A 13,987-nucleotide genomic window follows, 5' to 3' on the forward strand; every position below is an offset into this window, starting at 1 on the left:
CAGTCACTAAGTCGTATCCGGCTCTTTGCAACCCCATGGACCGCAGCATGCCAGGCTTCCCTGTCCTTTACTACATCCCAGAGTTTGCGCAAACTCATGTCTGTCAAGTTGGTGATGCCATCCAATCATCTGATCCTCTGTTATCCCCTTCTTCTCTTGCCCTCAACCCTTCCCAGCATCAGGATCTTCTCCAGTGGTCAGCTCTTTGCATCAGGTGGCCAAAGTATTGGAGCTTCAGCTTCAGAATCAGTCCTTCCAGTGAATATTCAGGACTGATTTCCTTCAGGATTGACTAGTTTGATCTCCTTGTAGTCCAAGGGACTCTCAAGAGTCTTCTCCAACACCACAGTTCAAAAGCATCAATTCTTCAGTGCTCAGCCTTCTTTATGGTCCAGCTCTCACATCCACTCATGACTACTGGGAAAAAACCTAGCTTTGACTAGACGGACCTTTGTCGGCAAAGTGATGTCTCTGCTTTTTAATATGCTGTCTATTTGTCATTGCTTTTCTTCCAAGGAGCAAGTGTCTTTTAATTTCACACCTGCAGTCACTATATCAGTGATTTTGGAGCCCAAGAAAATAAAGGTAACCCTGGCTGTTACCTTGTATAATGTCAGTCACAACTTGTAGGTTTCTGTGCTGAGCCTCTTATGTCATAGTCACTTGTGTATCCTCAGATAATAAAGCTTTGCTTAAACCTCAGCAACTAGGGATTGAAATGGTGATGTCTGTCAGAGTTTGTGTTATGCTAAAGAATTTTAACAGAGAATAGCGGGAGGAGAGATTAATTCAGTGCGGGAAGTTTTATTCTCAAATAGAAAAACTGGGTAGGGAAAAACATAACGGAAAACACTCTTCCTAATTTTTGTTTTTCCCAAATCTTTTTCTTCCACCCAAAGCCTGGATGACTCCCAAGGTGAAGGGGGTGATGTCTGGAAATCATTAATCCATGGGATTTGTTCATGGTGTATAAAATTTTCAGAAAGAATTTGCTTTTTCAGGATGATTTCCTGATTGACTGTGGCAGACCTAAGTCCAGGCAGGACCGCTCAGAGCTGCCAAGACCCTGCTTGGGTTCTCAGATTCGTGACACTTCCGGTGTGTGCGGATGGAGAGGAGATTCTTCATGGGGCGGGGGCGGGAACGAGGACACCGGCAGGGCAGCGGGTGGAGGCGGGGCACTGGTTCAACCTGGAGAGGTGAAGGCCCCACCCTGATGCTCCTGCCCCCCGTGCTGTTCTCTGTCCCTGATGTCCTGGAGCATTTCCTGCCTCAGTCAAGCAGGTCCTGAGCTGTCCTCTTGCTGAAATACGGGCACAGGTCTTTCTCCCCATGTTGCCCCCGGCCCCCCATTGCCCCTACAGGTTGTGTACAGGTGCGTCCTTACACACACCGAGTCACAGATGCTTCTGACCTGTCACAGGACATGTCCTGGCTGTCTCCAGCTTCAGCATCAGGAGATTCAGTGCCTGTATGTAGCTCGTTTCTGACAGCACGGATACTCATCTCTGATGTGTACACAGGCATACAGATACATTTCCGTCTTCCCCTGCCTTCCAGGCTATAGGAACCTTCCCTCCCTCCTGTACCCTCCCAGCCTGGCTTCCTGTCTAATGAGGCTCCAGAGGACACAGTGACCCTCGGGGGCAGGGTGGTCAGGAGCTTTCAGCAGGAGACGCTGGCATCAACACTGGTGCTGCCATCACATGGGACTGGTGGCGAAATCGCTTGTGTCAGCTCCTCCAGCTCCTCCGCGTGTACACACACACACACCCCCCACACACACCCCACACACACACCCCCCCCCACACACACACACCCCACACACACACACACCCCACACACACACATCCTACACACACCCCCCCACACACACCCCACACACACACACACACCCCACACACACACCCCACACACACACACCCTACACACACACCCCCACACACACACAACCCACACACACAACCCACACACACACACACCCTACACACACCCCCCACACACACCCTACACACACCCCACATACACACACACCCCACACACACACCCCACACACACACACACCCTACACACACCCCACACACACACACCCCACACACACACACCCTACACACACCCCACACACACACACACACCCCCCACACACATACCCCACACACACCCCACACACACACACACACACCCCACACACACACCCCCCACACACACACACCCCACACACACACCCCACACACACACACACCCCCCACACACACACACACACACCCCGTCCTTTTAACCCAGCCTCAAAATAACTGCCTGTCACAGGAGAGTCTCCTCCAGAGCCTGGCCTCCACTTGGGAGCCCTTGACAGGTCAGCTGCCACATCTCCTAGTCGCCAGATACCGTGCTTGCCGCTCTCCTTCTCTGTCTTCCTGTGACCCTGAGGCAGACCGAGTGGCTGGGCGCCCCATGACCTAGACGCTCCTCTCTGGTGACTCACTGGGATCCTAGCTAGGTCAGCCTTTCGTGTCCGCCCTTCACTCCCAAAGGTTAGAGAAGAAACGAAGTGTCCTGATGAGGCCGTCACTGTGTTCTGCCCAGCAGGCAGCAAGCATGTTGGTGTTTTCTCAGATCCGTCCTTCTGTCTTGTAAACATGTAATAAGCCAAGAAGTGATTGACCGCAGCGGCAGTCCAGCAGGAGCTGGGCTTCAGGCCCCAGCGGACCGGCGGGGTGGGAGTTGATGTGGGTACGTGGTGTGTGAACAGACTCACAAGGGGCTGAAGCCGCTCTTCTTGCCCATGGCCAGCCGCCTACCTGGTTTTTCCTGTGAAATTCAGCATCCACCTTCAGCTGGCTCGCCCACTCAAAAAGCGTGAGCTTCTCCCTCTTTTGCCTCATTTTCTCTCCTGTGCCCAGACATTTTCCCCATAATTTGACATTCATTAGTATACAGCCCTGGAACTTTGCTGTGGGAAAGTCATGTAAAGTATATATACATCGATGCACGCACGCACATACACAAGTATTTAACCCCTACATTGTTTACTAGAATATAATAAATAATTTATTGTGAAGAGGCAAGCCTCAAGCCAAGAACTCAATTGAAGATGCTTCTTTCCCATCTTTATTTAAAGAGCAGGGAAGAGGAGTCTTGGGATACGTACCTGCTCCTCGCAGCTCTGAGTCTCGCAGAGTGGGCGCTTCCTTGACTGTGTCCCGTCTGAGCGCCCCTTTAGGGTGCCCGCTGTGCGTCCCCTGGTGTCCCCTCCAGGGGTTGGCTTGTCCGGCTTCTCTGCCTCCTGCAGCGTTCTGTCCACTCGCTGCCCGTTAATCTGCCCCGTCTTCATCTGGATGTACTATCTGCCCTCTTGTTGGTGAGTCACCTCATTTTCGTGTATTTTACAAGTTTCCAAGTACTGAGGTAAGAACTTAGAATACCTCCCACCCCAACCTGCTCTCTTGGCCACAGGGAGGTGGGCTCAGCCAGAGCCTCCTTCCCTCACACTGCTCTCTGTTCAAGTGGAGTTTCTGGATCTGAATAAGATACGTTAGGTTTTAACTGAATAAGGAGTAAATAGGCACAATGCAGTTAGCAGTCCTGTGGTTCAGATTCCAAGATTCATCTTATTCTGAACCCCACTCCCCATCTCCATACAACTCTGAGTACGGACCATCTGGATCAGGAAGTAGGGGAGGTTCTGTTTTGTTCTGCTGGAGTGGTAATGTGCGCTTAAAGGAAAATTGACAACAGATTTCTGAGCTGTAAAACTGAGAGGAAATGATTGCATTTTAGTTTGTAAACGATTCCCACTGTTTTTTTTTTTTCTCTCATGTTTCAAATCTGTAACCTTTTCCAGTTTTCCTAAACACACTTACACTTTTAACAAGCCATGAAACCCTTTAAATCTGAAACCTTTGGAGAGAGTTTTTATTCTTAGAACCAGGTATTTTTGTATATAGTAAGTTTTCTGATTAACATCTATTCATATCAGTGACCTTGTGTCACCAAACCAAACTTAAGTCTGCTCACCCACATGCAGCAAAGCCAACCTCCTGACGCCAGTTTGTAGTGAGGCAAGGGGAGCGTTTACTGCAGGGCCGAGCAAGGAGAACAGGTGGCTCATGCTCGAAACCCACAGTGAATCTTTATAGTGGAAGTAACGTCATCCTGGCTTCCCCGGTGGCTCAGACGGTAAAGAATCTGCCTTCTATGAAGGAGATGTGGGTTGGATCCCTGGGTCAGAAAGATCTCCTGGAGAAGGGAATGGCTACCCACTCCAGTATTCTTGCCTGGGAAATCCCATAGACGGAGGAGCCTGACAGGGGTCACAAAGAGTCAGACACAACTGAGCGACTAACAGTTTCAGCGTCATTCTGGCTTTTGTATTTGTCATGAGTTTTTGTTTTGGAAGAGGAATGCAAGACAGCTTCCCATTCTGTAAAGTTTGTGTGGGGAGTGAAGTAGACACACATGAGAAACGGTTGTGATGTGGAGGGTCTGGACTTGGAGCTCTGGACGTGTCTGCATTTAACTTTAGGTTATCCTTTAACTTTCCATGAAATTTTAGAAGTTTATCGACTTCCCCCCAAAAGAAATTTTTTTTGTTTTCAATCACTGTAGCCCTCTAGCTAGGCACAAACTCAGGCTAACGCTGCTGAAATGTTCCCGGTTTTCATTGTTAACAGTGAAGTTTGGTTTTTGATGAAGGGCATGCAGGGGTAAAGCATGAACCCTTCTTAGTTTAGCTTTACTGGTTATCGTGAGGGTGCAGCCGCATGAGGCATGTGTTTGCCTAGCGTCTCGCAGATGCATAAGCCAGAAGGCTGTTCTGGAATGCACAATTGTCTTCAGTTTGTTAGGATTAAAGATGAGTAAGGACCACCACACCAAAAACATGCAGGGGATCCACTGAGTGTCCTGTCTGTGCTCCAGGTAGGAAGGCTAAATAAAAAGTTGGATCTCAGAGAACATTAAGAAGACAAAAGTTGTTGAATTTTCTAACCTTATATGTGAAGAACAAGTCAAACCAAGCCTTGAATCAAGATAAAGAGGTTTATTTAGCAGTTTGAAGGTTTGCCTGAAGGAAACCTCAAAACAAAAGTTAAAACAGAGATAAATCCTGAATTTACACATTTTAACTCTCTTGTACACTCAACACATTAGCTCCATTATCTCATGTTTTTTTTTTTTTTTTAATGCAAAATAGGGCCACATTTCCCTGGAGGAGGACATAGCAATCCACTCCAGTGTTCTTGCCTGGAGAATCCCATGGAAAGGGGAGCCTGGTGGGCTACAGTCCATGGGGTTGCATAGAGTCTGACACAGCTGAAGCAATTTAGCATTCATGCATGTCATTCGTAATATTCCTGCCAGCAAAAGCTGTGTGTGGCCCGGCATAAAGGCACTCACTAAATGTTTGTTAAGCCAAATATATAATTTTTTTAGTATCAATAATAAGTGTGAGTTGATATACAGTATATCTAATTAATGTAGCAAAAATGTAATTTCCATTCACTGTTTCTTGAAAGAACTGCATTGTTTCACAAAATAGCTGCATTTAAGTGAGAAAGTAACACCTGCTCCAAACCTTTGTGAAGAGACCTGGTGCCATCCTTCATCTTCCTGGTCCTAATGCACATCATAACCAAGAAGATAAGCTCAGTTCTTGACATGAAAAAGAACTTTGAGGCCAGGCTGCCGAATTTTATTCCTGTGCCTCCTCCCCCGCCCCCCTCCAGACTTTTAAAACTTTTTATCTTGTAATGGGGAATAGCCGATTAACAATGTTGTGGTAGTTTCAGGCGAACATTGAAGGGACTCAGCCAGATACAGACATGTATCCATCCTCCCCCAAACCTGCCTCCCATCCAGGCTCCACATAACACTGAGCACACTTCCCTGTGCTGTCCAGTTAGGTCCTTGTTGGTGATCCATTTTAATTATCCAAGTGTGTACGTGACCTTTCCTTTCACCCTGGTAATCATAAGTTCGTTCTCTAAGTCTGTGAGTCTCTTTCTGGTGTTTTGTGTGTTGTTTTTGTTTGTAAATTCATTTGTATCAGTTATTTTTAGATTCCACATAAAAGGGATGTCATAGAGAGTATGACACTCTCTAGGACCCTCAATGTTTCTTGTGCTGTGCTGTGCTTAGTTACTCAGTCATGTCCGACTCTTTGCAACCCCATGGACTGTAGCCCACTGGACTCCTCTGTCCATGGGGATTCTCCAGGCAAGAGTACTGGAGTGGGTTGCCATGCCCTCCTCCAGGGGATCTTCCCAAACCCAAGTCTCCCTCATTGCAGGCATGTTCTTTGCCATCTGAGCCACCAGGGAAGCCCCCCAGTTCAGTTCAGTCATTCAGTCATGTCCTATTCTGTGAGCCCATGGACTGCAGCACGCCAGACTTCCCTGTCCATCACCAGTTCCAGAGCTTGCTCATACTCCTGCCCGTCGAGTTGGTGATGCCATCCAACCATCTCATCCTTTGTCGTCCCCTCCTACTACCTTCAGTTTCTCCCAGCATCAGGGTCTTTTCTAATGAATCAGTTCTTTGCGTCAGGTGGCCAAAGTATTGGCGTTTCAGCTTCAGCATCAGTCCTTCCAGTGAATATTCAAGACTGATTTCCTTTAGGACTGGTTTGATCTCCTTGCTTTCCAAGGGATTCTCAAGAGTCTTCTCCAACACCGCAGTTCAAAAGCATCAATTCTTCGGTGCTCCGCTTTCTTTATAGTCCAACTCTCACATCCAACCATGACCACTGGAAAAGCCATAACTTTAACTAGATGGACCTTTGTCAGCAAAGTGATGTCTCTGCTTTTTAATATACTATCTAGGTTTGTCATAGCTTTCCTTCCAAGGAGCAAGCGTCTTTTCATTTTATGGTTACAGTCACCATCTGCAGTGATTTTGGAGCCCAAGAAAATAAAGTCACTGTTTCCATTTTTTCCGTATTTGCCATGAAGTGATGCCATGATCTTTGTTTTTTGAATGTTGAATTTTAAGCCAACTTTTTCACTCTCCTCACTTTCATCAAGAGGCTCTTTAGTTCCTTTTCACTTTCTGCCATAAGGGTAGGGTTATCTGCATATCTGAGGTTATTGATATTTCTCCCTGCAATCTTGTGGAAACCTGTTTCCAGCTTGTGCTTCATCCAGCCTGGCATTTCACATGATGTACTCTGCATATAAGTTAAATAAGCAGGATGACAGTATACAGCCTTGAAGTGCTCCTTTCCCAATTTGGAACCAGTCCGTTGTTCCATGTCTGGTGCTAACTAGAAATGCCCATGTTGCTGCAGATGGCATGATTTCATTCTTTTTCATGGCTGAGTAATATTCCACTGTATAAATGTACAACATCTTCTTTATCCATCCCTCTGTCAGTGGACATTTAGGCTGCTTCCGTGTCTTGGCTACTGTAAATAGTGCTGCAGCGAACATTGGGGTCCACATACCCTTTCAAATCATGTTTTTCTCCGGATTTTTGCCCAGGAGTGGGGTTGCAGGGTCATATGGTATCTCTGTCTTTAGTTTTTTAAGGGACTTCCATGCTGTTCTTCACAGTGGCTGTACCAATTTACATTCCCACCAACAGTGTAGGAGCATTCCCTGCTCTCCACACCCTCTCCAACATTTGTTGTTTGTGGATTTTTTGATGATGGCCTTTCTGCCTGGTGTGAGGTGATACCTCATAGTAGCTTTGATTTGCATTAATCTAATAAGTAATGATGTTGAACATCTTTTCATGTACCTGTTCCCTTTTGCTTGCCTCCTTTTTAACTTTTCAAAGTTCAGCTTTCTGCTGGGACCTCTGGACAGGAGCATCATTAAGAGAATAATGTTTTGGGGAAGTCAGTGCATTGGTTGTTCTGGGACTTTCTTGATGAGCCTACCTTGGGGGATAGCAGTGTGACAGTGACCCAGTGAGAAATCAGAACTGCCTCTGGTGTTTATGCAGTAATTCAGGAACATCTGAACGTGCCTACCAGGATGTCAGCAGACAGAAGGAAGAACAAGAGGATCTTTTAGTGACAGAGAAATCATCAGTACAATTACTTTGCCAGGAACACAGTAAATGATCAATAAATGTTAATTAGCTTAAAAAACGGAGAAGGCAATGGCAACCCACTCCAGTACTCTTGCCTGGAAAATCCCATGGGCAGAGGAGCCTGGTAGGCTGCAGTCCATGGGGTCTCTAGGAGTTGGACATGACTGAGCGACTTCATTGTCACTTTTCACTTTCATACATTGGAGAAGGAAATGGCAACCCACTCCAGTTCTTGCCTGGAGAATCCCAGGGACGGGGGAGCCTGGTGGGCTGCCGTCTGTGGGGTCACACAGAGTCAGACACGACTGAAGCAACTTAGCAGCAGCTTAAAAAATAGTGGCATCTTTTGAACAGTAAAATATTAGTACCACAAGGGCAAATGCATTAAGTCCCACATAATGTTCAGTACAACCTCTGCTCTCAAAATGAGCTCCCAGAATGTGTCACAACCAGCCACCTTATACTTAGGAAGGTCTGATGCAGAAACCGTGGGGAGAGGAGAGCCGGCCATGGACCTGATCACATGTCCCATCCTGGCGCAGGCAGGTGTGTCCCCATCTGTTAGATGAGTGGGCTGCAGAAATGGGCTGCTGTAGAGTTTTCCATTACAGTCTGTATCATAGCATACAGAAGCAACTTGGCTGTCTTCTAAAACACCTCTGGACGTCCAACCATACTCAAGTGGAGGGGAGGTTAAGATAAACACCTTCCGGAGGTCACTTTATGTCATCACACGCTGGCCTCTGAAGCCATTTTGAGGATCTGATTCATAAGCAAGTAAATCCTTGCCAGAAGAAACAAAGCTTTCAGGACATCAGCTGAAAGGCTCTCATCTGTTCTTTGAATTTAAATGATCTTCCTTAACAACTTGGTAAATGTTGGATTCGGGGAATGTTGCCGTTTTGGCGTTCTGTTTGTTAGAAGCAGAGGTTATCTTGACAAGTTCTTTTTTTTTAAACTTCTTTTTGCCAAAAGAAAAAAAAAAAAAGAGATAACTCTAGTTTTGCACAGCTATAGAACTGTGATGTGGCCTGACCACCTTGCTTTTGGTGGCACTTCTTACCAACCCTCTGAAGTTCACGTAGACCAAAGACTTAACTTCTGGGTCCTGTGAGCATCCTCTTCCTACTCGGCGAGTGTCACTCTTCCCTCCTGAGGTTAGGCGGTCACAGTTCTTCCTTGTGGGAAATGCAGTTTCTTTTCTGGGTGGTCGGCCCAAGTTGGACTTGGAGGGGGAGGGGAGAGATGAGGGCGTTTTCCCCGTGATGGACATGGCTAAATGGGTCTCAGACAGGCTCCAGTGACTTTTCTCCTAATGGACACATTCAGAGACTGCTGGCTGGGCAGCTTCGTATGCTTTCATGGAGTAAGCTCTCTAGTTTTTTGTTTTGTTTTTAAAAAGCAATTCCCTTTAACATGAGAAAAAGGCATCTTGGCCATTGCATAGCAAGAATTTTTATCCTGGAAAAAAAACTTCAAATTCTGTTATTTTTGTAACTTTTCAGTTGGACTTTGAAAAATTACAGAGTGCAAAACACTATGTATTTTGTTATCAGTTAGCACCTGAGCATGAAATATATTTAAGTCAGTGTGAGATTCATCTCTGATTAAGAACAGAGGCCTGAGAGTCCACTTTTTCATTCCCAGCCATACAGCAGTGAGCTAGCATGTTTCCAGGTTCCACTTTACTATAAGAAATTTGACCTTCCCCTTACCACCATTTATCAGATTGTCTTCATGCTTTTTTATGTCACTTTTCCAACTCAAACAGTAATTACCTAGGGTATCAGCTCTTTCTGCCTTGCAGCCCAAATGTGATGGCAGCTATATGTAGAGACACACGCACACACACACACACACACACACACACACACACACACACAAAATGGGAGTAAGTTGCACAAATCCAATGAAAATCCCAAGAGAGATTTTTTTCCTAATCAGTGTGTCCATGAAGGAGGCTGGAGGAGGCCAAGCTGGAAACATGGCTGCGGTGCGTGGCAGCGTGAGGGGTGTGGAGGGAACAGCAACCAGACAGTGGGCTTGTTGACGTGCACGGTGGGCGTGCATCTCAAGAAGTACGGCCTGGCACTTGCCTTTAAAGATGCTGCTTTGAAACTCAGTTTCTGAGCTCTCTACAGTGTGAATACGCATCTGTGGCCAGAAGGAAAACCTGAGTGTTTTCTGAGAGTACCGTTGTTTGTGAAAACCTGTCCGACTTCCCCACTCTCCAGACCTTGTGCTTTATTGAAACAGCTCCTCCTTCTGCGGTTGGCAGTGTTGACACCACAGGCAACACAGGGCTCGGACCTGGAGGGGTCCCGTAAGAGCCCAGAGCCTTCCCCCCTGACCCCCAGCCCCTGAGTATATCACCTTTGTTCCCAGACAGTTGTGTGAGTGTGTGTGTTTCAAAAATAATATTGCTAAATTGATTCACTTTCTCTAGTTTTCCTAGCTAGGCTCCAACTTCTGTATTATATACCATGTGGGTCTGCACTCTGATCTCTCTAGTAAGTTAGAGATTGTTTTAGCCACTAAGCTGAGGCTCTTGCCTGTCTTAATTATTTCATGGAGATAGCATTAGAAAAAGGAAATGTGATATATCTATAGACCAACCATTAAAAATCATGTTTTCCAGGAATACGTAATGTCGTGAATAGGACTCACAATGTAACATTAAATGGATAAACAGGGTCTTAAGCAAAATGTGAAGTATGATACAGTTAAAAGTTGATTTATGTAAGTTTATAAAAAGACTTGGAAGAAAATCAGCAAAATGTTGCAAGTGCTGTTCTTGGTGGAATACCTATAGACTGTTTATTATTTCTTTCCTGTTCCCCCCCATACTTTTCAGAGTAAAATCTGCATTGTTTTCTTAATTTAAAAAAAATACATAAAACTGTATTTTAGAAACTCTTAAAAGGAAATAAGGCAAGCGGCAGGGGAGTCCTCTGGAGAGAGGTGGGTGGCAGAATTCGGTGTACCAGGCCTCATTTCTCCTGACTTGAAGATTAGCGAGCTCCTTATCAGGGCGTCCTGTTGGTGAAAAGTGCCACCCCGGTGACACCAGCAGATGCAGACTCTGCCCTGAGCCCAGGGAGCGTCAGGGACATGCCAGCATGTGCTGGGTTGGCGGCCCCCACGAGGCTGGGTGTCAGGCAGACGCTGTGCCTGCGGTTCAGAATTGGAGACAGGGGGGCAGCCCAGCCCCTCCTCCACCGCCCAGGCTTGCCCAGCACCAAGGGCCTGGCCAAAGCTGTCCCGAGAGCTGTCCGATGAGGTCGTGTGTTGTGCAACGTGCTCTCCAATGGAGCCGAGGTGGTGGTCATTTCTCAGGGTAAAGGGCCCACCTCTGGAGAGAAGACCCCGCGTGGAGCTGGTCCCGCCCAGCTGGGGCTCAGGTGTCAGGGCTGTGCGAGGATTCATCTGTCATGTCTAAAAGGAGGGTCGATGCCTCTGTGAGTCGAGTGCGGGGGCTCCAGCCAGGACAAAACAGATCCCGTTGTGAGTTCACTCATCACCCTTCCCATAGCTGAGAGGACCACTGTCCCTCCAGGAACAGAGGCATCCTTTGTTCCAGGAGGTGGAGGGACACGCGTGTGCGTCAGGCTTTCAGATGAGCACGTTTCACTTGCAGCGTTTGTGTGTGTGTGTAGTTGTGTAGTTGCTAAGTCGTATCCGACTCTTTGCGACCCCATGGACTGTAGCCTGCCAGGCTCCCCTGTTCATGGGGTTCTCCAGGCAAGAACACCAGAGTGGGTTGCCATTTCCTCCTCCAGGGGATCATCCTGACCCAGGATCGAACCCACATCTCCTACCTTAGCAGGCAGGTTCTTTATCAGTGAGCTGCCAGTGAAGCCCCTAAACCTGAGTGTGTTTCTGTTTTGCACGTCTCTTCATTTGTACTGCTTTAAACCGCACGTAAGAGATGTCATACAGTATCGTACACGTCTCTTCTCCGCTCTCGGCTGCCCTAAACCCATGCAATGCTGTGGCATGGAGGTGGTGGGAACAGAGCATTTCCAGGTAGATAATGGGACCATTCGCAGGAAAGCCAGGAATGCTGCTTCCCGGATAGTCATGACCACTGAGCATGGAGTGCAGTGTATGAGCAGGACTCCTGAGGGGGGGAAGGAACAGAGGGTGTCCTAGGTGTTCTTTGAGTTCCCAAAGCTGGGTTGGAAGGAAAAGACAAGGGGACAGACGGAGTCTGGTCACTGTAATCCTTTTTCCCTTCCAACCCAGCTTTGGGAACTCAGAGGATACCTAGAGTTTTTGTAGCTGCCCATAAATAGGTGGATGAGCAGTTGTGAGGGGACTGCAGTCTTTCTGTAGCAGGAATGTCATCTCTGCAAAAACAAGCCAGTGCTGTGCTTAGTCCCCACCTGAACACGGAATCCCATCTCACGCTGATGTACATGCCAGTGCCCCCCACGTGGCTCCCAGCACGGTGATGGGTGGGTGTGGCTTCGTAGATGTGTGCGGACAAAGAGGGCGGTTAGTGGTTGTAAGAGCTCTAGTCTCACCCTGTCTCTTTGCCTTGGGAGGCACAAAGAGATTGGACTTTCTCGTTTCAGACTGACCTTGACGTTCCTCATTTTTTTCGCTTCAGATCATCCAGTCCCTCCTAGAACTTGACCAAAACAGAAGCAAGCTCAAGTTGTACATCAGACACCTGACCGCCCTCTGCCATGACCGAGACCCCCTGATCCTCCGAGGACTCACTCCACCAGCCGCCTATAAGCTGGACGATGACCAGGCAGCATGGGAGAATGAGCTGCAGAAGATGACCCAGGAACAGGTAAGACCCCCACCTGGGCTCAGACGACAGCCTCGCCCAAGCCAGCTGCTCTGTAAGTTGATGCAGTAGAAGCTGCTTTGGGGAATTCCGGGTTCAGAATCAAGATTCTTAACAGGGGTTGGTCCTTCAGTAGAAATTAGGAGCCCCTATTTGAAGTAAGTCCCATTTTGTTCTTCCTTCAGGGTAACTTGCTAAAGAATCAGAAAGGGCTGGTTGAGAAGGCAGAGACGGCTTGGGAGAGTAGCACTGACATACACAACCACGTGTGAAATGGAGAGCTCGCGGGCGGCTGACACATGACCCAGGGAGCCCAGCTCGGCGCTCTGCGGTGACCTAGAGGGGCGGGGAAGCAGGGGAGGGGAGCTCGAGAGGGCGCGCGCGTGTGTACATGTGGCCGGCTCACTTCATTGTACAGCAGGGGCTAGCACAGCATGATACAGCAATTATGCTCCAAAAAAGAAAGAAAATGAAGTTCCCTCTCTTTCTTTCTTCTCTCTCAAAAAAAGAAGGGAGACAGTTAAGGGGCCTGTGATGGTGGCCACGGATGGGAAGTCTGACCTGCAGGACCCCTGACAGGTCAGCTGTCTCTCAGGAGCTGTGGGTCATGACCTACTGAGTTTTTCAAATAAGAGCAGCCATGAGATGAATGAATTTAGGTGATCCCCTCCCCACCGCCACCCCCCCCCACTACATTTTCTGTTTAGTGTTGTCCGTAAAATCCATCAGTTCTCTTTTCTTCCATGTTATGATTTTTGAGTTCAGTAGCAAAATGAGAAGGCTAGTCCAGAGACAAAACCCAGGAGTAAAAGAAGCAAGGAGAACAGGATGAGGACAGAGGTAGAGAGCAGCCGTGCAAAGTGAAGGGAAGAGAAGTTGAGTCAACCCTGAGAAATAAAAAGAGAAAAAGAACTGGAGTAGTGTTCGAGTGTTTATCTTCAGCTGCTTTCACTCCTGGCTGCAGAGTGGGGGTCGTGGTGTCCCAGCCCCTCGTGGACGGTGGTCGTGGTGTCAGTCGGCTATGCGTCTGCTCCAGAGGGTTGAAGCCATGCTCTGTCCAGCTGAATGCATCCTGTATGTTCACTGGTAATGCGAGAGGGGAGGCTGTGTCAGATAGGACACTTCTGTGATTCAAGGTTGCAGGCAGCAATGACAGCA

At 47.7% G+C, this 13,987-nt stretch overlaps 1 protein-coding gene across 4 annotated transcripts in view; it reads left to right on the forward strand.

Annotated features, from left to right (window-relative positions):
* The window catches only part of ERC1 (ELKS/RAB6-interacting/CAST family member 1), a 269,744-nt gene that overhangs the window by 233,995 nt on the left and 21,762 nt on the right, over nucleotides 1–13,987 (forward strand). For 3 of the 4 annotated variants that reach the window (XM_052639804.1, XM_052639803.1, XM_052639806.1), the window contains one exon: nucleotides 12,644–12,832. In XM_052639804.1, the coding sequence (XP_052495764.1) occupies nucleotides 12,644–12,832 (189 nt within the window). Of the gene's footprint in view, nucleotides 1–12,643; nucleotides 12,833–13,014; nucleotides 13,139–13,987 lie in introns of those variants that run through there. The other variant, XM_052639805.1, reaches the window with a different exon arrangement.

The sequence above is a fragment of the Budorcas taxicolor genome, chromosome 5 (genome assembly GCF_023091745.1).
Source record: "Budorcas taxicolor isolate Tak-1 chromosome 5, Takin1.1, whole genome shotgun sequence".
Classification (NCBI taxonomy): Eukaryota; Metazoa; Chordata; class Mammalia; order Artiodactyla; family Bovidae; genus Budorcas; species Budorcas taxicolor.